General features: G+C 41.4%; 2 protein-coding genes across 2 annotated transcripts; both read right to left on the bottom strand.

Annotated features, from left to right (window-relative positions):
- Positions 1–9: 9 nt before the first annotated feature.
- LOC119132088 (transmembrane protease serine 2-like) lies at positions 10–4,645 on the bottom strand. Its single transcript, XM_037266997.1, has 13 exons — positions 4,501–4,645; positions 3,849–3,966; positions 3,567–3,659; positions 3,374–3,490; positions 3,114–3,243; positions 2,483–2,593; positions 2,361–2,404; positions 2,071–2,233; positions 1,837–1,988; positions 1,351–1,452; positions 736–872; positions 496–648; positions 10–358 (listed from the first exon to the last, which is right to left on the bottom strand). Exons 1-13 carry the CDS (start codon positions 4,513–4,515, stop codon positions 341–343), a joined length of 1,353 nt encoding a protein of 450 aa, XP_037122892.1. The 5' UTR covers positions 4,516–4,645; the 3' UTR covers positions 10–340.
- Positions 4,009–26,992, bottom strand: atm (ATM serine/threonine kinase). Its single transcript, XM_037266995.1, has 63 exons — positions 26,857–26,992; positions 25,898–26,012; positions 25,662–25,780; positions 25,224–25,369; positions 24,935–25,099; positions 24,663–24,828; positions 24,296–24,534; positions 23,898–24,067; positions 23,639–23,808; positions 23,181–23,552; positions 22,422–22,601; positions 22,236–22,337; positions 21,894–22,128; positions 21,689–21,820; positions 21,490–21,615; positions 21,288–21,377; positions 21,020–21,197; positions 20,676–20,869; positions 20,518–20,597; positions 20,258–20,413; positions 20,102–20,177; positions 19,778–19,920; positions 19,575–19,686; positions 19,324–19,494; positions 18,707–18,882; positions 18,388–18,631; positions 18,123–18,238; positions 17,844–17,970; positions 17,514–17,737; positions 17,210–17,384; positions 16,737–16,895; positions 16,492–16,624; positions 16,314–16,409; positions 16,079–16,250; positions 15,853–15,994; positions 15,492–15,668; positions 15,251–15,428; positions 15,082–15,178; positions 14,258–14,416; positions 13,976–14,084; positions 13,701–13,789; positions 13,512–13,614; positions 13,173–13,321; positions 12,994–13,098; positions 12,804–12,923; positions 12,500–12,734; positions 12,001–12,171; positions 11,761–11,880; positions 11,411–11,628; positions 10,953–11,160; positions 10,709–10,834; positions 10,496–10,636; positions 9,905–10,043; positions 9,682–9,764; positions 8,969–9,109; positions 8,350–8,466; positions 7,894–8,043; positions 7,436–7,601; positions 6,401–6,487; positions 6,173–6,287; positions 5,735–5,798; positions 5,454–5,596; positions 4,009–5,274 (listed from the first exon to the last, which is right to left on the bottom strand). Exons 2-63 carry the CDS (start codon positions 25,967–25,969, stop codon positions 5,094–5,096), a joined length of 9,249 nt encoding a protein of 3,082 aa, XP_037122890.1. The 5' UTR covers positions 25,970–26,012; positions 26,857–26,992; the 3' UTR covers positions 4,009–5,093.
- Positions 26,993–27,263: the final 271 nt, after the last annotated feature.

Here is a 27,263-nt window from a genome sequence, read left to right as displayed (position 1 = left end):
GGCCTGTGATTGATGATATGAACTCAGGCAACGAGTATTTATTTTTCTAATATATGACGCCTGTCTACCTCACCTAAACTGAACATACTATCATTTCACATGTAAAGTTATGCAAGATATGCAGCAGTTGAAATTTGACATCTTTATCAGATTCAGATTATGGCTGCACCCGCTATGTACTAAATTGTAGGTTTAGGAAAATAGCGATAACCATTAACTTATTCATAATAATTCCACATAAAGCACAAACACAAAAGGATGCATTATGGAAATAACTTACATTTTGTTGGCAATGAATAAGAACATTTAATCCAAGTGTAAAACTGATGAGGTCATGTCTTCAGTCATCTTGATTTTTCTGCAAATACAAAGAGTTAAGGTGATCATGAAAATTTGTCCTCATCAAAAAATAATAAGCTTATGCTGATTGATCATTTTGAGATATTGTCAGTCAATGGTGTTTTTGCATTGGTGTACAAACAGATACACAGTTACCTTCATTTGATGGTAGATCCAGTCCAAAAAATAGGTGACATTGCTATAAACACCAGGTTTGTTCAGGTCAGTGCAACCTTCTGGCCATATGTTATCCCCAACAAGCCACCATGAGCCATCCCTCTGCCCCACCAGAGGACCACCACTATCAGTCTGAAAAACAAAACACGAAAAAAAAAGTCAGAATTCACATTATCTGATGATTATGAATCAAATATCAAATGGAACTGCAGCCCTTACTTTGCATACACCCGATCCAGTCTGCACCCCTTTGGCACACAGCATGTCCTTCAATATTTGTCCTTTGTAAGTCATGGAGCTGTTGCATTTCATAACATCCATGAGGGAGACCTGAGCCTCAACCAGGTATGTTGAATCTGAGGCACAACAGATGTGCAAATATGTCAACTTCACTAAACCGACTTGAGTTACGCTATACAAAGCGGGTGACACGTAACTCTTGACTTATTAATTGCTTGCATAGTTGCATCCACATAGTTGTTTTTTTTTTTTTTATTCTATACAATCGCTAGATAAATCGCTAATTTCCTTTTTGAAAATAGTCACCAGAGAGGTCGAGTCAATAATTAAAGCGACGCGGTGTAGCTGCCAGCTTCGTGGCAACACCCTAGCTCCACCTTCAGTCATCATGGTAACAAACGCTCTCTACTCAGCTTTTTCATAAAACAGAATTACCTGCCAAAACAGAGGAATTGCAACCAGAGTCAACATGTGGATGTTTATAATTCTTGCTTTATGGTAGTAACTCTTGGGAAACCTGACCATCCTATTTCTCCTTTAAGACAGCTATATTTTGTGCATTTTCCCTTGACTAAGCAAAAAAGCCACTCTCACCTCCATCGGCTGAAACACCATATCCTGTTGTCCAACCATTTAGTGGGACCGAGATGTTTAGACCAACATTTGGAAGGCACACGGGACCAACATTACCAGAGGCTGCCAAGGCAAATCCATACAGTTCATCAAAAATACATAATTGAGCAAATTAATCTATTTGATTGAAGTACAGTTTTTATTGAGAGGATATATTGAATGCTTGTGTATGGGTAAAACAATTGATCAGCTGATTTCTTCCATTGTTACTTCCATGTTACTTTCAATTATTATTTCCCTTTTGGTAATTCAACGTGGTTGATCAAAATTTTGCACTTGCTTAGGAATGAAGACCAACATTTTGTGGGCTACTTGAGGTTGCTAATGGATGGATAAATTCAGATAATTTATTCTGCATAGACATTGCCACTAGTGTTTAATGTATTTTGGCAAATACGTCATGCGGCTGGCGTATAAGAAATTCAGATGAGCTTTGCTGTCTCTTACCTGTGAAGTCCAAAGGTTTGCCCAGCCTCATCAGAGCAATGTCATTCCTGTAAGTAACTCTGTCGAAGCCTTCATGAGCAATGACACGGTTCACAACGCCCAAAGGTTTCACAAGTCCTGCATACACTGACCAGTCTCTAGGACTGGAAGCCCTAGTAGAGGAGATACCAAACACAACAGCATGGGTACAAAGGATGACGTCCATTTCGACTTCAGCTCCGGCTGGGGACTCACTTTACTGCACAATGGGCTGCTGTGACAATCCAGTAGGGGGAAATGATAACGCCACCACAGCGGTGGGAGCCCGCAAGTCGCAGGCTGACCTGCCATGGCCATGCTCCGAGGGAGCCGTGCTGGCCCCGAGAGGAATTGCTCGAATTTCCTCCACCTGTACAATCTGACACATTTTCATCCTTACATTCTTTTTCTATACTGCTTGTCCTCATTAGGCTTGAGGCCGAGCTATCTTGTTAAAAATATTACAACATATATTACAACTACATTCCAAGTATTAGAAGCTATACCTGTACATCGCAGAGTCACCAGAGTGTTGTTTGGGCATGCGTTGCTGTAGAAGGTAAAGAAAACAAGAAGTGAGAGGCAGTTAGTTTATTCTGCATGTTTTTAAGTTTAGCATTCTACCAACCTGACAGCAAGCTGCTGCACTAAGGGTAAATGAGGGTTCGGGTTGGATTTCACCATCACGAATGCATCAGCCGAGTGTGCCTCATGTAGGCCCGATGTAACACTTGTGCTCCTGTCAAAATACATTATAGGAAACACAACATAATGCAAATGCATCATTTGAGAGCAAAACACTACATACCTTCTTACCATAATATGGATGTACTAACAGAGGGCAGCCATCTTACGTTGCCAGTTACAGACAACTTTTGTTTGGTTTGTGCATGTAGCATTTATCCCAGACTTACCGGTAAAACAGTTTACCACATATTGTAGAATTTTTGCCGTGAGACAAAAAGAAAGATGAAAAGGCCGAAAATGAATCAATGTATTCGAGGCAAGCGCTTAGCGATTGGCAACGCAAGAGGAGCATCGGTGGCTTCGCTTATCTCTATAGTGAGAAGCGGCATTGTTTGTCCATCATATATGACGCCGTGCTTTTTACAAAGTCAAAGTCTGCTTTATTGTCAATTTCTTCACATGTCAAGACATACAAAGATCGAAATTGCGTTTCCTACTATCCCACGGTGACAAGACATATTACACCCAATTGGTCCACGGACAAACAAAACATTCATGTAACAAAACATTACCCGCTGTATCCAATGTCCCGGCAGCTTGCTTGGCCCAGCTGGGCTGTCCAGCCATGCGAACAAACAGTCCTCCATTGTTTGGTCTGAGTTGAGAAGATCTGAAGCAGGAAACTGGAACCATAAATCCTCACTGGCCACGGAAAGAAAACAAAGCAGAGTGGAATCTTAAATAATGGAATGAAAACATTTTAGAAATAGTCTCTCGTTTTGAGTTTGTTAGCCTACAACAATCAGTTTTCACGATTATATTAAATTATTACCACAATGAGCTTCATCTTGGCCCCCTGGACAGTCCACCACGCCATCACACCACTGAGACTCCCACACACAGCCTGTATTACTACCGCATGGTATTCCATGCACACAGGTGGAGGAATCTGCAAGAAAGGAAAGCGTAGAGACATGAAGTCATAAGATGTGTGTTTAGTCTACTGGGGAGGAGGACGTACTTACAGTAATAGGCCAGGAGGATACCCACTAGGAGCAGGAGCAGCAGCAAGCAGATGACGGCAACCACACTACACTTAACACACCTCTGCTTGAAATCTCTCACAAAACAAACAAATTATGATTACGTTTTAGAATTTCCATCACAATATTAAGGATCATGAGCGCATTTGAAAGGAATTTGTGTGTTCAACTAAATAAACCCTGCTTTCTCATTACATAAGTAAATCTGTGAGTAAATTGAGAAGAAATCATCATTATTTATACTTTGTTTGGAATCTAAAGTACCTTTTTGTTGTGGAGTCGTGAGGGTAATTTCAGGCAGGGACTTTGGGGCCAAATGGTGAACATACTGAGGCTTGATTTCTGACCGATTAGGAGGACGCCGCCCGTCAATGGCCGCCCACTGAGTAGTTCAGAGGAAAACTTTAATCATGAGAATCTTTACTTATTTTGTCAAAGGCACAACCCTCGTGTTGTACAGGAGCATTCTTTAGAGTCTAAAGAATGACCAGGAGGGCAACCAAGAAGGATTCAGTATCAGAAAAGGAAGAAAGCAATGAAGTGGTGATGGATCCAACATATGGGTACACACCACACACTAGTCCAATAGTACAACACATAATTCATTGCAGAAATTATTTTTTTTTACAGTAGTAAATAAAATATGAGTAAAAAAAAAACTATTAGATGCATTTCTAAGGTTTTGTTTTATTTACCTGGCTCATTAATCCTAACAGAATAAATTATGAACAAGAGTTTGAAGACAGGTGTAACCCAGAATTGATTAATAATTAAGTATTAAATGGCAGACATCTGAACAAAAAAGGACAAAAGGCATGTCAATAAGGAGGGTGTTACACAGCTTACGAGTTGTAATGGCATAATAAAATTATTTATTTGATTTAATCATACACAAGTCATTATTAAAATAACTTACCCGATTGGTGCTCATTTCTATTTTTCGTACTATGTCCGTCAGCTCAAGAATATTTTTCTGTCAGGATAGATTAAATGCCCCACATTCAAATCTGTTCAAAACTAACTGTTGTCACCCAATGGAAAGAATGAAATAGTATTATTCTTGAATAGCGGCTACTTCTAAAAAAGGTCTCCCACTAATGTCACTGGGCTGTGTCACCAGAGTGACCAAATGAATGATGGTGAGGCTACGTGGACACGCCTTGTTATCTGACATCTAAAGTTTTCCACCTCAGCCTACAGAAAGCACAATGAGCTTTGTTCACTTGTCTAAACACCGGGCCACGCTCGAGTGCACAGTCCAAACACTCCAAATGTGTTTTTTTTTTTTTAAACTTTATTTTAGCTGTATGTAATATAATTACCAAGTAAGAGGATCATCACTATGTATGACATTTAGCAAGGAAGTCAACTTAAAAACATTCAAATTGCAGTAAAGTATTTAAAAATGGCAACAAGCAGCACATTTGCAAACTTCATAATGAACAGCTTTCCATTTTTAATGTAAAAATGAAGATACAGATAATGTAAGAACCTGTTCTGGTGTGACATCTACACCCAGGCCTGCCAGCCCGGGTAGAGCCTGCTAAGGTTTTTGGGGTCCATGGCCTGTTGGATGAGCAGATTAACCTGCCCACTCACTGAGAGCACTGTGCCTCCCTCCACTCCCTTGAGTTTTTCCTGCAGTCGCAGCAGCACTCGCTCCGCCACTTTGTTGAAGCTCTGGCTGTCACTGTGAGAGGAAGAGCGTGTGCCACATGGTGTAACACATTTATTACCCAGGTGTGCCTTAGACTGTCCACCGTAATGTAAATGAGATCATATCTCGAAACAATATATATTGTACAAAATATATAATATTGTTATGACTGTTACTGCATTGAGCGTGCAATAAAACAAATGGTGCGGCACCTGTGTTTACGATGGTTGTCCAAGTCGTCCCCTCCCATGGTTGAACTGAGCGTGGCGTTGAGCTCCTGCTGCTCGTCATGTTGCAGGTTAAAGGCTTTTAAGGGGCTCATGGTCCAGTCGAACAAGGGGTCATAGAGCAGAACCTGCATGACGGAAACCACATAGGGTCACACACAAGCACAACATTCACTGGACTTATATTTCAATAAAAGAAACATTGGACACGTTTTATGTCAGTGTGAATAATCAATCAGTTGGGTGTGAGGGAGTTTTTGAGGTACCTCCACAATGGTCACCAAAGCTTCTTGAGAGCTTCTCATGACCCCCATGGTCTTCTCACAACATCTGAACAGGAGGAAAATTACAGTTAACAGTTGTTTGATTATTAATTCACAGCTACATTAAAAGTGAATTGGCTATTTATATTAGATTTATAGATATTTGGAATCTGTTTATAGTGAATCCAATGAATTTGAAGTTTTCAAAGGTATTTTAATTTACTGAGATGTACATGTAGTCATTATGTACAGTTGTCACTGACTATTTGACTCATAATACCTCATGCTGCAAAAATGTACATTGGTATTTCATTCTGCACAGATAAAAAATATTATTTCACTACTTCATTCTATTCCAAAAAAGGAACCTCCTAGAACAATCACCACCAGTCACATTTTAAACAACAGTCACAGTTTCCTCCATCAGTGCCTCCTCCTAACCTTCTGAAAACTCCCTCTACTCCAGTGATGCCCATTCCATCCACAATGTCCCTGGAGAGCCTGAAGGGGACGGTCTCTGGAGTGGGCAGAATCTTGCCTTGCTCAAATGCCACACCTGCACAGAACCATAACGCAAAGGTCGTGGTCGTAATGATAGTCACTCGGATTTAGTGTCGGATTTCTACCATTTAATGATCCTCATTGTAGAATTGATGATGATGTACATACCTAAGTCAATGTGCACCAGCTCAGCGGTCTGCTCATCAATCAGGATGTTCTGAATGTGCCGGTCACCGAGGCCAACGATGTAGCCGACTATTGATAACAAAAACAGTAATGTTATTCACCCGCCGTTTCAAAACCTCACAACTTTGCCATTGTCATGATAAAAACATAGATCTTACTGAGGCTACGAATGTGGGCTACTTATCATAAACTGTTCAGCATTCAAACAGCTGTTTGGACTTGGCGTGTATCAATTTGTTAGAATAATTAGTTTTGCAGAAGCGCTGGTCGGCCTGAACCGGAGGTCTCATATCTTCGCTCAAGCCAACATATCTGTCTAGCTTTAAGGAGTTCTTATACTCCCTTCCTTTTCTTATCTGTGAGAGGCCCTCACTAGTTATGAACAGAACACCTTTGTTCTTTGTATAGTTCAAGAGAAGTGTAGTTTCTATTCATGAATTGTTGTTGACCGGGACAGTTTTTAAGTTATCCCACATTTACTCAATGTTTGTTTAAGTAGACTTCATGCAAGTTATCTTACATCTACTTAACGTTTGTTGGAGTGTATACACGAGAGGTATCTGATTATTTACTCATTATTATTATTGTGTGAAACGTAGCAAGAAAGTCTAGAGCATTGTTTTACAGGGACACGGCATCCAGGTTTGGAGATTGCAGCCGAGAACGAGGCTGCCAACCACCTAAGAACAGACTCTGCATTCCTGGGGTCACGGATCGGCCAAGGCCATGCGGCCTCGCACCACACAACATTATTAGCTAGCTAAACAGCGTACAGTCACAATCTCCCCTCCCTTTAGTGTAGCAACGCCTCTTGTAACCAGGGCAACCCATAATAAAAAGAGGAGATAGCAGAAGAGGAGTCCAGAATTGGTGGAGGACTCTAACTGGGCCTTCTACGTAATTCTCCTCGCGAGCAAAAGGAATACTGGTTGTCTTCTCCTCTTGTTTCAGTGTATAAAATAATGTCTTATGGTACTTAGACCTGACACAATTAAAGGTTAAATTGTTTTTGAGTACCAATGGAGGAAGTGGCCACACTGCGGGTGTAGGCCAGCCGCTTTTCCATCCACACTGCGGGGTCCACGAAGCGTTCCATGCAGAAATATCTGAAAACAGGCTTGAAGTTTTTGCACACCTCCATGTAAGCACACAGCTTCTCGTCAAACCCATGCGGCTGTGCTTCCTACAATGACAGATTAATTCACAAAGTGAGATTTATTTCGTTTCAATGCATAAGAATTATGGTCATGGCTCCTGTCTTCCAAAAATAATTTCATAAACCATGAAGGGGTGATTCCCAACCACTCGGCAGCAGCACTTTTGTGTCGTGTGAGAGATCATCTTGTGTGCTTCGAGAGGTTGTCCAATTTCATTTTTGTTTGAAATGTTTGGTAGGCCGTGAGAGTTTTGTAAAATATGTGCCTTGGCTCAACAAAGGTTGGGAAACACTGCCCAGAGCAATGATTATAGGGTACCATCATCTTCTTGCGGCAGGCTAGGTTGGACGCGTCCTTTGGTCGGTATCGCTTGTGGGCCCCTTTGATGGGGTTCGCCAGGAACTCTCCAAGGGGAACCGTACCGGAGCACCATTCCAGAACCCCGCTGCACTGAGAGAACGGCACCACCTTGAAGCAAGCATAAAATTATCATTCCTTTATAAATATCATGAAAGAAAATACAGCAGGTACTTCACTTATGACAGATTTCAGTCTGTACGGTGGTGACGTAACCTGAAAGTCACAACAAGCCGTAGTCGTTCACTTAGATGCACTAACGAAACAAAAAATAATCTTCCTCGTGGTGATTGATTGATAAATATAATCTAATTAAATGAAAAACAGTATGTATAACTTTCTACATCTCGTAGAGAAAGGAATTATCGGTCACTAATGTGGCTCAAAATATGAATCTGAGCTATGAAAGTATGAGACCTTGTATCTTCTGATGTTGAGCTTCCTCTTGCGAGTATCGGTGTTTCGCTGCAGCAACATGGAGCACATGGCAAACACTTGCTGCATCACCGCATCTTGCCGCAGGTCGTCTTTACCCTGTTCACAAAGAGAGACAATTCTGATGATCACGTGTTTTCATTGTTAGAAATTATTCTCATTTGTTCACAATACCAAACACTAAATAAACATTGTACAGTTATGGAAATTTACAATTGTCAGAGAAAATAAGTCACTATTCTATTATGACTGTGTCAAATAGTAAATGATTAGCTTTTAGGTTCTTCCACATACACACATTTAAAAACATACACTCCACTATTAGTGATAAAGGTGCAAAAAACTATTTGTCATCTACAAACTTAGTGTTTGCCTGCACAAAGAAACACCATTAATTATTAACAGAGGGCAAAACGAGAGACGTCAACAATCAAACAGATGAGTACCTGGGACTAAACCAGAATAAACATTTAAGAAAAAGAAAAAAAAAAAACACTTTTGTGACTGGCACTCAGTGTAACCAGAACATCAAAGCCAGATTTTGAAATGAGCTGGAAACACACACACACCCAGCAAGTACAGCAAATAAACATCCACCCACCTTTACCAACTGCCTTCTGCGCTTGCCATCAGAGCCGACACAGTCTATGATCTTGGGCAGGTTGGCTCCTCCAGCCAGGTGATAATGAGGCATGAACGAACGGACAGTCACCACGTCATCATAGCAACCCGAAGGATCAACCTATTAGAGCAGGATAACAGATGGTTTAACTTTTCCAAAATATTTAAACAAATCTGGTAAATATGGTGTTGCCACTTATGCAATATACGTGGTTACACTATTGTTGAAAGTAATTCTTGAGTCAAAGATGGGGTACAGTAGACCCACAGAACTTGAATGGTTTTCTGGTCAAAAAAGTGGAATTCAAACTATAAAGTTAAATGAAAATGTAAAACAAACAAACAAACAAAATCATTTAAGTAGGGCAAGTTTGGACATCAGGAAATGGCTGATTACACTTCTACGGAAGAGGATTAGGGCCAGTTGAGAAAAAATAAAGGCGGGGTTTCCGTACATTCCCCACTCCAGGCATGTATTTTTTTTTGTTTGATAAAGGTTTCCAAGCAGGTCACAATATAAGTACAGTATGTATAGGAAAGCTTAACGGTACTCAATGAGGACTTATTTTCTTCACTGTGTATGTTTTCTGAAAAGAATATTTAAAACAATAGAATTAAAATTAAAATAATCAATTAGATTTCATAATTTCAAAACTTAGCGCCCCCCCCATGTGTTCAATTGCCGTTGAGCACCTTGATCTCAAGAGTGGGAATAGCAACGTCATCCAGGTCTTTGATTTGATGAATGGGCTGATCTGCAGGAATGGGAATTGCCTCTGTGATGAATGAAAAAAGAATTGAAATTAGTGCACTGTTACTAAACATTAACTGTACTTAAGTATTCCTAACGTCCAGTACAGTGAAATGCTGTCCACCTGAATTGTTTGTGGAAAATCTGTACTACTGTTTTACTCACTCTTCTCTGTCTTGTGCCTGCTGGCATCCAAATAAGCAAGTGTGATATAAGCATCACATAGCCGCTCGATATCCCGGATCATCTTGCCTCTCTTTTTCCTGATGGCATCGGTGATCTTCCGGGCCATATCTGAACGCTCCTACAAGTCAAAATATACTTAAAGTTGAACTGAATCCATGTATTTGTTTTTCTCAAACAGTTGCAAACAAATTCAATCTGAAAAGACACCACACTATAAAAACCAATCTATGGAATTTACCCAGAAAATTTAGTGTAAGAATTTGCAGCCACTTCAATTGGTTAAATTTAAATAATATATTTGGGGTAATGAGTAGCTTGAATCAAAAGCTATGACACATTCCACAACTAAATTGCTCATTAAAATTGAACAAAAACATTAAGTACTAAAACTGCCATCAATTAATTAGTTATATTGTCAGTTTCTGCTTCCGCTGTGTCAAAGGCCGTGCCGTGCGCATCTCATTCACCAAATTTAAAGGGAATGAGAGGAACCGCTTCCAAGGGCCACAAAGATAACCGTTGGCTATGTTCACAACTACGCAAAGCCCGTTTCTAACTGCAACGCCCTACCATATCAAATGGCGATGACTGATGTGGAGCACTCTTAGTTAGCCGACTAGTACAAAATTGTTCATCTTTGTTGGCGTTGACCAGGGCAAAGATGATGAACAGTGTATGATGTGGATGCTCAAGACAGGAGCGGAAGATCAACTGTGAGGAGACAAAATAAGTGTAAAAGTAGTAAAGGTCAAAACAGAAGTCATGCATGTTCACATCACTCACGTCACTAAGGATGTCATGGAAGCCCACATCGTCCCCTATGCCAGACGCCATCTTGGTTCCCATACGGGCAGCCAGCTGATACATAAGGGGTAAAAACTTGTAGGAGGGGATTGTCTTCACTCCTTTCTGCAACATGTGACAGAATGACGATGAGTCCAAACTGCAAACTCGTCAAATTGATACGTACACCAGACCATACAAGTCAAAAACTGCAAAGAGAAACATCAAATTTATAGTGACAAACCTTCATCATGTCATTGACTGGCATAATGTCAGCATTTTCCAGCCAGAGAGATGCCAAGCGGAACACCCAGGTGTCGTGCTCCTCCCCTTGCTCCAGACATTGTATGTAGTTCTCTACTGCCTTACACAGGTAGAGCTGTCTGTCTGTCTGCAGGTCGTGAAGGGCCCTCTCATCCAGCTCCAGCTCTCTTTCAACCTTTATTGTATACCTGGTTGCAGAAGAAACACAAGTGCATTGCCACCAATTTCAAAAGCTTGTAAATTTGGGAGGATCTAAAATTAGCTTGGATTGTTAGTGGAGTGGGGGAGAGTCTTCTTCAGCATGTGCATGTACACGTACATGAGCAACAATAAACAATTTGGGAAGCATCACTGACTCATTTTTCACCACTTTTCCCTATCTATGTAGAGCACAAAATAAAACACAATGAAAATCGAAATACATGTATTGTTGCAAACCTGTTTTTTATGACGTTACGCTCTTTCATGAGATCCACTTCTTGTTTAGCCTTCTCCAGCAAGGCTTGCTTATTCTCAAACTCAGATGAAGTCATGTATTTATCAATGCTCTGGTACTGGGCGTCTGAAAAACGAGCCAGCGACAGGAAGGCCTCCATTCGCTCATTCTGAAGCCGGGCGTCCAGCACTCCAGACTCACGCTCAATTACCTCAACAGCCTGAGAGAATATTACAAAGAGACACATTTACCGCACTGGTGAAAGGTTTTGGATAAAATAGGACAGGTAGTTTTGGGGTTTTTTTGCTTCATGAGTTCAGATAAGTGGGAAAAAGTGCAGGCAAGCTCCTACCCTCTCTAAGTACTTCTCCAAAATGACTCCAGGACTTTCCTGGCACGTTTCAGCCAGCCAGTTACCACAGAGCCTGAGGCACTCAGTGTAGATAGGTGCCAGAGCAGGATTGAAGTCAATCTGTGACCAGACACAAAAAGACAACGATTAAGGACGACTTTTTTGCTCAAGTTCTTGTTCTCCTCTAATTACAGCAAATCAACAGTTCAAGGTGTGAAGAAAGGTTTTGAGTTGTCTTACCTTTTCCTCAAGCTTCTGTACCATCTGTCTCAGGAGGCCAAGAGCCAGACCCTGTTCTCCCTTCACCCAGAACACTTGCGCTTCCTCCAGTTGCCACGGTGATACGGGTGATGCTGGTCGGTGTCCTTCAACTCCATGCTGCTTCATCTGAAACACTGCTCGCTCTGCCAACTGGCAGGTTGACAACAATACAGTCATTCATACGATGTGAAACCTTCTTACTAAGAGTTAGTCTGGGTCGTGGAGTAATGAGAATGCCAATTAAAATTGCATTTTTGGGTAAATTGGAATTGAACCACACCTACGTGATTGATACTTTTACCATTGAAAATAATGAATGAATGGATAAATACTCCGAAGACTAAGAGGTTATCAAAAAAGATGATTAAATGCATCAGCATCAGGTCACCCATGGTTACACAAACCAGATTAGGGTTTATCATCCAAAACATTCTATAGTGAATTACAATTCTCGAATGTGAGTTTCTGTGGACGTTACCTGCGTGTTCCCTGCTTTACGAGCCAGCTGGCACATCTCCAGTAAGTGGTCGGTAAGTACTGAGCTGAGATACTGAGCAATGTCGGGGTCCAGCGCCTTGGACATCAGAGTGTTGTAGGACACAGACCGAAAGGCCAAGATGGGCTCCACCAAAGCAAACTCACTGTTGGCTAGCAGCTGGGAATGCTGCCGCCACTGGTTACACACATTCTTCACAGCCAGCTCTGAGAATGGTCTGATGGTGATAAGGATTAAAATTGCATTTTTAACAGTTTTAAGACACACAATAATATTCCGCTACTACCTTGAGAACAGCAGTTTGATGCTCTCCAGCTCTCTGATGCTCTGGAGGTTCCTGAGGGCTGGGTACAGTGACGACACTGCCTCCAGACTGCCTCTGCAGAGCTCCTCTACTTCTCTACCCCTTAGGGGAAAAAAAGTCCAATTCTTTGACCATCTTATTTTATGACATCACATCAGTATCTACAACTCACCTTGCCCGTTTGAGCGTATCATCAAACATGGAGAACTCCTTGTCCCTCAAAGCTTGCAACGCAGAGAACACAGATTCGTGGAATCCTGGCTTGTGTTTGTCACCACTGACATTCATGAAGAATACCAAGTTATACTTCACTTCACAACATACAACTAAGGCCCATCTCCCTCCCCTCACCTCTCAGACAGATCACAGTCCCACTGGGTGTTCCTCCAGGCAGCCTGGAAACGGAGCTCTCTCAGTTCAGCTCCCCACTCCACCCCTTTACTCTCCAGACCCCTCATGTAGGTGGTAAGGATGCTACTCAGACCAAAGTTCTGCAGACCCTGTAAGAGTCATACATACGTATATGAGAGACAAACATAAAATAAGTACAATGCATGGACACACATATATTTGGTCAGAAACAATTTAAACGGCAACTGTGTGCTGATCGACATTTAAGATGAGTGAACGAGTATGCACTTCATGTGCAGATGATCTGCAAATTGACACGGGCTGGTATATTTAACTTGCCTCAACAATTCCCACTTGTCGAGTGACATCTGGCAGGGTTGAGTGAAGGTCATACGAGGTCAGAGCTTTCCCCCACATAGCTTCATGCTCGTATGTTCGAATCCTGCAAAATCGGTTTGACATACTTCTATGAGTCTGATCAGCAGCTGAGAACATGTCACATTGAAAGGGATGCCTGATTTTTAATACCTTGTTAGTGGACTGGTCATTGTTTCTCCTCCACAGCCATAAAGACTGTCAGGCTCTCCGATGCTACGGTAGACATCGATTAGCAGCTCCTATGATTATGTTAATAAATGTGTTACATCATGCTAAGATAAATACAGCTTTACTTTTCCTGCTAAAAATCTAATTCAGCCTTCTAATGTGATGAATTAATTTAATAAACAAAAACAAAAAAACATGTGGCTAAAAGGAAATCTAGTAATGTTCCTTGAAAGTGTCGTATCAGACACATGGCTGACCTGCAAGTTGATATTGGAGTCCTTCATACTTTTCTCAGTCAGGCTGGCGATGGTGACATTTTGGCTGTTCTCTTCAAAGCTGATCTTGCGTGTTGCTCTTCCTTTAGTTCTGCTCATTCAATAGAGATCACAGAACACGACCAAAATATAAGTGTGAAAACAAGCAATGTAGCATCTCTCTGAAAATTATTAAAGCCATTGATAATGAAATTTATCAACCCACAATTTCCTGGGATTTTATCAAATGACTTCATGACAACTGATCCAGAGTACTGTACATACCTGCTACTGTCCTCCAAATTAGCTTTAATCTTATCCACATATATCTCAGTGTAGAGCAGAGCAGTGAAGTGAGCAGAGCATGACTGTGCAGATTTGGCCACCTCCAGGTAGTTCAGGTCCAGCCAGAAATTGGAATCACACACTGTGCCACATGACTCGCTAGAAGATAAACATGCAAGTAATGGAATAAGTGTCTGCAGACTGACAGCCCATTAAAGCGCTCTATACAAATTATTGGGTGTGTGCCCAGCTATAAAGTCTCATTTTCTATCATCTGAAAATGTATCTGTGAGCGAGTGGTTCTGAATTTCCCCTATTGTTACATGACCATGAGAGGGGGGAGTTATTTGTGTTTTCCAATGAGTCTGCATAGATCTACTACAAATGATGTGTTAGTCAGCTGTTTGGTGACCAAGTGCTGTCGCCAGATTGGAAAATACAGTCGGATCTTTATGGGTGCTTGACTACACAGTGGGCTTTGTGCAAGCATCAATTATTTACAATCTAGCAAGTGAGTGAACATTTGCTGCTCTGTAGTGAGTCTCAAAGTTTCCAGTGGCTGGTTGATTTTTTGTTGCTCAACATATAAATATAGTGACAAATTCACCAAGTTTGCACGACTATAGGCCTCGCTTAAGCGCAATGCATTTGTTTAATCCTTAATCATCACCTGACACAATGAGCAACTTCCACCAGTGTGAAAAGAATGTCACCTTTGAGAACTTTTATCACATGGGAGCTTTTTTAAATTGTGGAAAAAATATATACAATATATCTCTTTTAAATTAATACAGTTTTAGTTTACAATATATATAAATAAAAACCTCAAGGGTCTCTGCTGGTGTCTCAGATAGTCAATAACTGCCAGCATGGTACGGAGAGATGCCTTGTCGTACAAGCCTTGGCTGGCGGAGTCAGTCTCTGCAAGAATAATTTATGCTAATGACACAAAAATATTACAAATCACTGTTATCTACTGTCAAGTCATTATACCAGAGTCAACGTTGAGTGGTGTGGTGGAGCGGCTCGCAGCCTGAGCACTCCTGGAACAAAAACTGAAGAAGTCCTGGATATGGGAAGAAAGCATCTCTCTCCAGGAGCCCCGATTGTCATCCAGGAGGATAGAATGAATGATGAGCGGAAGCAGCCTCTGGCAACAGTCCAAGTTCACCTATGGGCAGAGAAGGAGCACATCAACCGAAAAAGTTGAAATGTTGCTTCTCGGGCTGCTTACCAGACAAAGAGGTCGGGACAGGAGGAGAGCCTCGCTCTTGACTCCTCCGCTGTCTAGCAGGGCGGTACATAGAGACTTCAGCCAGACTGTGTGGCTTCCCTTCTGTGGGATCCAAAAGTCTTGGTTCTCTAGCTTCTCCCTGCCCTGCGAACGTTCCTCAGCTCTCACAGCAGCCGCCTGACAATGAGAACAAACTGTGCTAATGCATAACTACAACATGGTTCTGTTTGAAATATAGACCAAAGGAATCAAAGGATGACAAGCAATAGATTTGTCATGATTCAAATAGTCCATTCTGCAACCTTGTTAAAGCCATCAAATGAGCACATGCCATCTGTGTTTTCAGTTCACACAAACCCACCTTCCTGTTGGCTTTTCTAAATGGATTTAAGTATGCCAACATCGAGTCTCTACTTTGTTTGTGCTGCTCCCAAAAGGTGATACCAGACTGAGTGGCAAGGATGTCCTTCACAGATTGAGTCGCTGCTTGCCTCACATCAATACTGCCACCAAATCACAGAGTGGAGCAGTTATGCAATAGCTCCCTTCACTTCAACACATTTACAGACATTAAAGTTACCCCTTACCATTGGTGTGTGAGGGAGTCATTGATGCAGTTAAGGATGATGTAAACACACTGCGAGGCAGTGGACGGGAAGAGGCTCACAGCCTTTTCATAAAGCGGATCTCTGCCATGGAGCAAGACGATGGTGGAGAGATCTACAGGGCCCAGTTCTCCCAAAATACTTCCTGCGGCCTCTGGAGGACATGTTATAGTTTGAATATGCAAAGCACAGTCCCCATACGCTTGAATAAGCATACCTAGAATATCAGCTCCATCAGGGTGGTTGGTTGCCGTCTTACAGAGCTGCAGCAGGTTCAGAACCAATTTGACTAGGATACTGTTGGTGGGCTCCACTAAGATGGAGAAAACCAGAACGTATTAGAGATTGTGTCGAATAAACATAGGACATAACACTAAATGAACCTGGTGTCCTACCATGGCACTCTTTGACTAACTGTTTTATCTCATCCTTGTTGTCATGTAGTTTTTGGGAAAGTTGCTCAATTCCCTCAAGTCTTGTCAGGGGTAATGAGTCAGAAGGTATCACAGACAGGAAGTGTGATATCTCCTGTTGATAAAAAAGTGAGGCAGTTAAACAGAATATCACATAAATTATCAAAATGTGTCCAACCACAAAGTAATCATTGCTGTCACAACATAAAATACCAGAAAATTCTAACCTGTCTCAATGTGAAGGTCCCAGAATTGTATTTGAGATTGTTCTGGACAGAACGCAGCTCTTGGAATTTAGGTAGGTCAGGAAATGGCTCCAATTTGCAAATGGCTCCCTTCAATTTGTGTTGATTTTTAATTATAAGAAAGTGCAATAGACTAAGCACCTAGAGGCCCACAGAAGAGACATAAATATGGTGAGGTTACTATTACATTGCATAAGAATTCCTTTAATTATAAATAACATCAATGGAACATGTCATGATTTGAGGTATATTGCATCCTGTTTGCCGAGGCTTAAATGATCATTATTTCTTTTGACTTTTAAACATCCATTCTTTTTATCTGAACCACCGTTATGCTTGAATATTCAAAAGGTTTAAAGCAACTTTCGGAACCTTGCGCAAATAAATGTAACAACTGAATTATTCTGTAAAGCATTGAGGTCAATGTGTGAGTTCTTTTAAGATGAAAAGATTACCTGCTGTGAGATAGCTGGCTGGCTGGTCACCTGTGCAGTGAGAGTACCAACAATGACCTTTAGGTGGCAGTCTAGAGCATCATCACAGAACTGCAGAGCAGTCTGACACACCACAGTCAAGAGGTCACAGCACAGGGACAAGCTTCGGCTGGAGACCTCATCACACGGAACTGGTCTGGGGGCGGGGAATGTAAACAATTTCCTTTAATCAAAATTAAGCCATCTTTTTGAAGTCTTGTCCTACGCAACTAGCAAGATTATGGAAGCGTGAATAGAGTGTGCATGTGCAATACTATCAATTGACCTGTGTGTATCTGCATGCACCAGCCAGCTGTTGATATAGTGGATGAGTGTGTAGATGATGTCCCTGAGGACAAAGGCCCAGGCTCCTCCAAGACCATCTTTCACCTCCTTGAGCAGTAGGTTGACAAAGAGGTGATACATCAGGAGGATGCGATGCCGTTCGTAACCGTTTGTCGTCATTGCTGCCTTTTCACACACCGCCAGCAGAATGCTCTGTATAGATATCTGAGGAAGATGAAAATAAAAGGGAAATCGTATACAGAACATCATAGTACACAGAATGCATGATAAACAAGATAAGTAGTGTTATAATCAGACAAGAACATCTTACTGGAGTTTTTGACAGAATGGTCACCAGGGACTTATGGTTTGCGCTATGGCATTTGCTGAGATAGTCCAGTGTAGCTTTGATGACATGAGAGCTGAAGTATGGTGGGTTTGGGACGGGATCCAATTCCCTAAGAGGAAGTTAACATTGGCCCTTTTTAGTAAGCTTTGTACTTGAATCCAAATTATACAATGAACAACTTAGTAACTGAAAAACTAAGTGCAAAATGCAGGTCTGAACAAATGGTTAACAAAAACAAAAACAAATCATCAACATTCTTACCCTATAAAGCGTTTCAAGTCTCCTCTGTCTGCTTCAGCGGCACCCCCTTCATAGAGGGTCATTAGCAGTTCAACAACAATCTCTGGTAGGTTACTGTGGATCAGGCTGTCAATTTGCTATGTAAAATATGAAGAATATGAAGCGTAGTATGGTAAATATGACATTCATTAATCATCGTATAATCCTGCATGAGACAGCAGGTGATGTAGAATGTATCGCGACGTGGTTAACACACAATGGGCTAAGGCTATAAAGTCAGCTTTACCTGTTTGCCCAAACAGTTTGCGTCTTTGAGTAGGTCATACACACGATGGGCCTTCTCCCTCTGCTGTGCTACCCGTTTCTCCGGGCCAGACAGCGCAAAGTATGGCAGAATGTTGACCATGATGTTGGGGAAACAGTCAGCTAAAAGCTCTCTCCAGTCCCTCTCGAGATACCGACCAATGGACTTCACCTGCTCGAAGTCATCCAGGAAGACAAGGTGCGGGATGAGCACCTGGTAGGAGGAGCTGCAAGCAGGCAAAATTATGTTAAACAAATGATTATTAATATTGAGAGGCATATTCAAGAGTTTTTTTCCTAACCTATAGAACTCTTTGAGCGTGCCATGGTCAAGTAGCGTGAAAGGGAATGATTCAAGCGTGTAGCTGTCGTCAGACTGTCTCTGGGAGAGCCACTCGGCGACCAAATAGTACAGGTGAGAGCTGACGAATGTCTTGATCTTGTTGTAACCGAGTGCTCTGGATACACTACACAACATCTGTGACAAAAACACAATTGTTGTAAAGGAAAGCCCTTCTGTATATTTTTTGAAAAATTATACACTCAGTGGCCACAGCCTAAATTACACTAACACAATGTAATGAGGTACAAGAACGGTAGTAAATAAAATGTTCTCTTATGTCAAGGGGGTACGCATTTAAGTAGATGTTCACATAATTTCTGTCTGATAGCACTACAAATTAGTACGATTACAATAATAAGACTAGTCATTCATTTATACTGTACAGCTCTTCTAATGTAATACCGTTCAATTACAAGTTTTTATTAAACTGTAGCTTAATGGAGTATAATGCATACATTAAAAAAAATATATATCTTTTTGAATAACTATCATTTTTAATGTCCTTGAAAGAGCTGCAGATTAAAGGGTTATGGTTAGGTAGGTTAATGTTATAACAAAGCATTTCTGGCATTCTACCTTCTTAATGAGGTGCTCCTCTATATTATTTTCCTTGTATGACTGGAAGAGGGCAAACAGGGTCTGCTTCTCACAGACTGGACTACAACACAGCACGACTGACAAACTCTTCAGCAAGGTGGCCTTACGGTTGAAAATCTCATCCTGCTCGTCATCGGCTGAGTTGCTTTTCTGAATTTGAAACCAACAAATTATTGCAAATTAAAAAGCATACAAAACAAAAGAATAACAGCGACAACCAAGTCTCGTACCACAGGTCTCATGCCCTCTTGAGCTTTCAGGTAAATATTCTCAAAAGCTGCTTGTTGGTGCGACAACATCTTTCTCCTGTCTCTGTGTTCTGGTCTCATGTCCAGAAACAACCTGGATGCAAACCATCACAATAAAAAGGCATTTAATGCCAAATAATTATTTGTCACTAAGTGACTGAGTTAGTTTTAGCGCTTTACCATACCTTTCCAATGACATTGCCACAAGCATGCGGACCTGGTGATGGGAATCTGCAAGGAGAGATGGAAGGATGACGGACACTGGACGGTCTTCCTCTCTTTCAGGCTCCCTGATGCTCAATATGGCCCACCTGCAACATGGGTCAGCCTGGCAGAGTACGCACAAGATAATTTTAATCCTTACATATTTAGGAGCCTACTAAGCGGAAGCAATATTTTTCCCTTAAAAGCAAAACAGATTGGTTGAATGAATTGTCTTGCAGTAAATCATCTAGCACTTCCTTGGCAGGATTGTAATCTAAAAGCTAGCATCCATTCTCAAGGCTTACCTCTAATAGCGTAATCAGACATCGCACTAAAGCAGTTCGGACAGTGGCCGTGCATTTCCCCGTTTGGCTCAGATAACTACAACAGAATACCAGCATAAATTTTGTTTCACAAACAGAAACACCACCTGGTGATAAAATATTTTCAATGATACAGACCAGAACCCTGACACCACTTGTAGCAGGGACCCCTGCACATGTTTCATCTCCAATTGCATGTTGTGGGTTCTCCCCAAGCTCCTGATGGAGGGCAATAAAGCCAAAAGAAGTCCAACGCACATCTCTTGATCCTGACGATGCCGAGAACACAGGTCCCTGAGAAGATAAGTAGAGTGTGTCAGTTAAAATACATATTTTATGTTTTACAGACAAAACTAACAACTAGTTCAGAGCAAGTAAAGGCAAAAATGTTTCCCTACGCCATAGGACGGAGCAGGGAGTCAAACTCTTCAGGAGTGAGAGAGTCCTCAGCAGGAAGCTTCTTTAACAGGATGAGATACTACAAGGAGAGAAGAGAAACTTTTTTCCTTGTGCTAAAAAAATTGCGGTAGAATATCTACACCATTATGATACCTACCATGTTGACATGGAGGGCTATGCTAGGGTCAATCTGCTCCATCAGCAGCAAGAGCCTCCGTCGCACATCTTGGGGTTTAAAAAGTTGGCCATGGACGGGCTGGACTGAACCGCACTTAGACAAGAACTCCAAGATTTCGAGGAGAGCAAGATCCTGGTGGGCCAAATGCTCGTCAGCCAACAGGCTTTTTGCACCTACAGAAAGGACGCCATTGAATATCGGTTGGGGTTTAAACTCATTTTGTGTATGTGCTAATCATATGAATAATAGGGTGAACGCTGCTTTGTGGAATTCATCCTTTATTTCTACAATTGATATCTAACTGTGAAGAGATTTTCTCTTACCTGGTCCACCTGACACTTCATTGTCATCTCGTCCCCTGGGTCTCTGCGTCCCACTGTGGGACTGCTCATCATCAAATAGAGGATTGTCGTCTTCATGCTGAGCTTTTGTCATTTCCAAGTCATTATCCGTAGGTTCGTCTTCATCCATCAATGCAGCTCTGGGAGAAACACTGCTAAGCTGAAGATATGGAGATCCTCATTAAATGAAAGTGTCTTACACCCTGAAACTACGCTAAGCACTTTACATAAAAAGGAGGTCGTCTCTAACCATGATTTTATAAATTTCTGCCAGCTCGTTGACAAGGCTCGCTGGGAGAGTCATTATGAAGAGACGAGAGGAGATTGTGCAAACATTTTCCTATTGAAAAGAATAAAAAAAAGTTGTAATTCACAAGGTGAACTAAAAAACGTTTTATTCTCTTATAAAATATAAACATGGTAAACAATTGAACAAAAAAAAAAAAGATTACCTTGTTTTTTATTGTGGCAGAAATGGTGCACAGCCTCATGACAGACTTCAGTGTGGTCATGGTTAACGTCTCACTGATCTTCACTTTCACGCTTGAAACAAATCCACTTAACTCCTGCGCCAGGGTCTTCAAACAAAACATACTTTAAGGACACAAATCTAGAGGAATTGATCTCCACTTAAAGTCTTTGAATGCTCACTTTAGCTTTAGTGAATAGCTGGGAGCATCCTGCCTCATCCTCAGTCAGACAGCCTGTCGAGATGTAACCCGCTTGAACACTTGTCAGCAGGCTCAAACAGCGCAACAGGCACTCTGGAGGGGTAGACTGAGTCTGTGGAAGGTCCAACACGGTAAGTCTTACCATGACAACGGCATACAAACATGTGGGCAGTTTCAAAACTCACGTCAGGAAAGTATCGGTTTAGAAGGTTGTCGGCGACACAAAGAAGAGACTGCTCCAACTTCTTTCTGAGACTGGAGATGACCGTGAAGTGCCCATTTGTTGATGTCACCTTGAACTCCTTGTCAGACGTTCTGCTTTGTGCCAACTGCTTGTTGAAGCTGAACTGCAAGTACAATCTCTCAACCTCGTCTAAATCCTCATCGACATTCAGCGATGTCAACTCTTTTGAAACAGCACTAAAGGAAAGAGCAATTTAAATCAGATTACTTCAATAAAAGATGAATTTTCTGACATGTTTTTTTTTTTTTTTCCTGGTTTTGTGTCACTGAACATTACTTCTCACCTCTCGACACCCTCAGAACCGAGAAGGAAATTCAGGCCAGTGCGGGTATCTTTTAAAGTCAAGGAGACCAGGATGTTTGCGATTAGATTGTGAGGAAAATCGCTGTAAAACACCAAAATAGAATTAGGCGATTGAACCATAAAAGCGTGGCAAGAACTAAGACTATGAGAAAAAAAAAACAGCAACCTGCAAATGATTGGATGAGGTCTGGAGCTATCCTCCATCTCATCGCTCTGATCGGTCATCAACAACCAGCCTATGAGGGTTTCCTTCACGTTAAGTGACCCTGATCCATCTGGGAGCCCCAGATGCTCCTTAGGGACTGGACACTTCAGAAGAGCCTGGGCCAAACAAATCACTGCGCTTCTACAAAGAAACACAGAGTAAATAAAAAACATCTTGCTCCTCATGCTTACCTCAGCACTAATATTATAATGTGAATACAGTTATATTGCTGCTGTATATGTTGATGCATTTGTATTCATTCCTTTGCTTGAAAGGTTAAAGCACTGCAAGATGTTAATTAGCATTAGCATTCAGCCAGCAGCCTGAAATTGTTTTAAATACACAAAGTGCAATCGTTTTTGTTATATGTTTAGCTTGACAGTAAACTTCAACCGGGAGAGGTGTTAAATAGCTAAGCTTTTTTTTTTTTTATTAATTGTTTTTCTAAACTGCTACTACTATTGTGAAGTGTGTTTTGTTCACTGTCACCATAGAGTGCTCATAATCTAAACGTTGAGTTCACAAGTCAAAGAAAACAAATCAGCTAAATCACAGCTCATATCTTGAAAGTCCCATAAGTTGGGTCATTCATATGTCAAGGCCCGCCATATTCTTATTTTATTTATGTATTGTGGTCTGTTTTATGTTTTAAATCAAGATAGCAGTATAGAAAACAGACAGATGTATAATGTTTCAGGAGGACAATGAGCAGTGACTCACTGGGATGGTTTACATGCTGATTCTGAAAAGAGTTTCCAGAACTCTCTATCCATATTGACCAGTCCACCGTGGACAATGGAGACCAGCAGGTCAAGGCTGAGCGCTTCTAACTGGGGTGAGCCCACACCCCGCAGTGACAGAGGCCACACCCGACTCCATAGTCTGTCCAACTCTGGCTTGTAAACTCTCATCCTTTCTGGCAAATGGGCTTGACACCGGGCTACTTCTCGTAAACAACGCAGCACGTATGGCCCCCTTTCTCCTCTCCGGTGTTCGGCCAAGAGCTGGTGCAACACTGATAACAGTGGGACAATCACTCGGCTGGGCACCATAGATGGGTACTTTGATACGAGTGCTTCCGTGACCTGCAACCTGAGAGTTCAAAATTGAATGAAAGAAAAAAAATCTATCTCTCAATAAATCATTAACACGATAAAATGTGTGTTGTAATTTCATACCACGGGATGATATCAAAGTCGCTACACTGAGGTTGCAGGCGGTCCAAAAGAACATTCCAACTGAGGTCGATTCGCTGTCGCTTGCTTGGTGTTCCACAGAAGGAACTAGCCATCGGGGAAGAGGCATACGTCGCCTCTGAGATTTGAGAGTCTTTGTCAATACTGAAAAGCTACAAAATGCAGCAAACACATGAAGATTATAATATCAAGTATGCAAGTTGAATTTAATTGATCAAATAGCGGCCATCATCTTTGTTACCTGGTGACAAATATCAGCTGTCAGCTTGATGATGTTGTCTTTGACGTCGATGCGTCTCATGCCAGTGACATACTTCCCTCTGCTACCAATATGACTGATTTCTCTCACTAATGCTTCGTAGAGGTTATACATCAAATCCCGCCACTTGGCCCAGTCTTCGGCATGCGCACCTAAATAGTGGAATAACTTTATATTTACAATTCATCTACTGTACAAGTACCCAAAATGTAGACACAATCGGGATCATATTGCACATGATAGGGAAGCAGAAGATAAAAATACTTTCAAATACAAAATAATAACGTTCTAAATACGATCAACCAATGAAACCATCTAGACTGTTTTCTGTGGCCAACATGCACATGTAATGCAACAAGTCTTGCACTGAATTCAATGACCTGTGTCCTGGGTCTTTGCTCCTTCGGGATGGTGTACGCAGAGCTGCAAGTTGAAGAACTCCACAATCCCCTCTTTGAGAGCAGCACTGGGCCTCATGTTGGTCCAGACATACAGTATTGATGGTAGTATTTCCTCACCGAGTCGACACACCCTCATCCGACAGTTCTTTGCTACAGTTTTCAAGAAGGTGTTAAGCGCTGAGATGACATGCTCCAGAACAGTCAAGTGGTTCTCCTGCCTGACAAGAACAAAGTTACATTCAGATACAGCACCATATTTGCCAGCAGCCACTTAGTCGGGAGGAAAAGCCGGTCACATTAAACATAATACCTTTCATAGTTTCAAAAGGTTATAAAAGTTACTCACCTTGCATTGAGAAATGCTTTGGAGAAGAAGCCAAACAGGTCTCTGTTGAATCCATCAGTCTGCACGCACATGCCCTGCACCACTGTGTTGATGACCCGACTTACAAGAATGGGGTTGATGGATTTGGATGGGGAGATGAAAAAGCCACTGTACACATCCAAAAGACCTTCCACAAACATCAATTGATCATTACCAGGCATAAATGCCTGTTGTTAAATTTCATAAAACTAAATATATCATGTTAAAGGTATCGTATTAATTTTTTCACTGACTGTGCCACTGCTGTGGAGTGATGTCGCACCAGTACTTGCGAACAGACAGGATTTCCTTTAGGAGCAGGCTGCTGTAGTCTTTGCCATAGGCTGAACAGCTATATGAATTTTGAAGAACCTCAATCACATGCTTAAGAAGCTCACTGCATTTTAGCCGCGGCCCACCTGAATAGCGAAAGAAAACTACACTGTAGTACCCACCACACATTGAACAGAAATGTAACATACCCAAAAGTTCTGTAAAAATAAAAAGGAAACCTACTACCTCTTGCAAACACAGAGTCCTTACGTTTGTTTGCGTAGCCGACAAAGAATTTGATCAAACTGCTCATTTCAGCCATCTTCTTCTGGCGGATGGCCAGCGTTGTGCTGGTGACGTTGGATTTACTCAGTTTCATGGCTTCGGTCTCCCGTTGGAGGTAACGTTGCAAAAATCTTCAATAGCAAAAATTAAAGATGTGCAGTAAATACTCGGATTTACATAATTCAACTAGTTTTGGCAAATCACAGCTACAATTTATAGATATCAAGTTCTGCCCGCCAAAACCTGGGCATGCCCTGCAGTGGTTTAGAAATTCAATTTTGACAAAAGTAGCTCTTTGCTGCCATCTCGCAGCATCTATAAGCAATTAAGAAATGTGTTTTGTGTTAGATGACTTCATTTAGCAAGTTGCAAGGGAATACTTAATTCCTTACACACTCTCAAGCAGAAAATCCAGAATAGTACCTGAAAACAGCATCCCATGTGAGCTGTTTGGAGCCTTTGGTTTTAAGCCCCGAGGTCCGATCAAGTTCTTGCACAATCTCTGGAGATCGAATGAGCTGTCTGAAGCGTTCCGCTTGTTTCTGAAGGCATAAATCATGAACACCAACAAACAATGGGTCAGGTGGACCTGGACCATAAATGCAGCTGTGGGGATCATACTGTAAATATATTTTAAAGTGCTGGTGTGACTAGAGTACCTTCCTCTCTGTAGCCTTGTCATTCTCCAGTCCCCTGCAGCACACCAAGAGATCAGAAAGAACCAGACTCATAGTGCCTCGAGTGGACAATAACACTGCAAACAGATGAGTCCACCTACAACGACAGGGTGTTAAGAATGTATCAGTCCAAATAATTTCTCGGTCTCAGGGCACACCACCAGACAAAAACGTTACAAAAAGTGAAATAATGATTTTGTCGTCCTAAGTATGCACAAAATTATTATAATAAGGTAATTAATTACTCAGTGTAAAGGACAGGTGTCAAACTCAAGGCCCGGGGGCCAGATATAGTCCGCCACATCATTTTATGTGGCCCGCTAAGACAAATTGTGCATCAATTCGTTTGTCATTACTAGAATTGCAAATTGTCTTCACTTTTAATATCTTTTTTTTTTTTTAAATATTTGACCAGTTTTTAGTCATCTGATTTGAAAAAGAGTTATTTGTCAATTTGTTTTGTAGCTTTTATTGTATATAATATGAGGTGCTCATACATTTATTTGGGTTGACAGTCATAATGGACCTCCGAAAGAAGTTATGACTACAATGCGGCCCGCGAAAAAAACGAGTTTGACACCCCTGCAAAGCCTCTGCCATTCAGTGGAAGAACCTGTATGACACAAGCATCGATAGATAACCAAGATATATTTGGAAGTAAGGAATAATATTTTTGGGGCGAATTAGGTGACGTTGGATAACTTCTGCAACACCCATGAAGAGCTTTCACCTCACAGCACATAACCATGACAAGGCACGTTTTCCATGATAACGCTACTGTCACTGCAGAAAATTACTAATGCACATAGTGATAGTTTGATTAGCAGTTCTAGAAAGAGTCATAACTTCTATTGGGTCTTGTCCTTAAACCGAGTAGCCTGGAAAATCCAAAACCAAATTACTTCGAGTCATAAATTTGCTAAGCCATGCTCTCAGCTCACCTTTTGTCTCTACAGACACTTAACCAACGCCCTGTCACATATTATGATGCAGTTCAGGTGGTACAGACGAACTTGCTGTACATCCCAGATCGTTTCCATTTAACGTGTACAAAACGTACCAGGAAATTCCCGCCTCTTGAACCACTGAAAATGAGACGCAGTTTCCGGATGATGATGATGATGATGACGCCACTTCCTAAAAATGACATTGACGTTTCCGTTTATTTTATGAATAACTAATTAATATTTATACGAATGAAACAATGGCAAGCTACGTATTATTATTGTATAGAAGAGTTGCGTAATTACACCAATGACATGAAAAGGACTGTAATGGCAAACCTGTCGTGGAACTACAAACTAAGCTTGGAACTACAACTTCCAGTATACCACAATCTGGTAAGAAT

Source organism: Syngnathus acus, chromosome 13 (assembly GCF_901709675.1).
Source record: "Syngnathus acus chromosome 13, fSynAcu1.2, whole genome shotgun sequence".
Lineage (NCBI taxonomy): Eukaryota > Metazoa > Chordata > Actinopteri > Syngnathiformes > Syngnathidae > Syngnathus > Syngnathus acus.
This window is presented reverse-complemented; position numbering and strand designations above follow the sequence as displayed.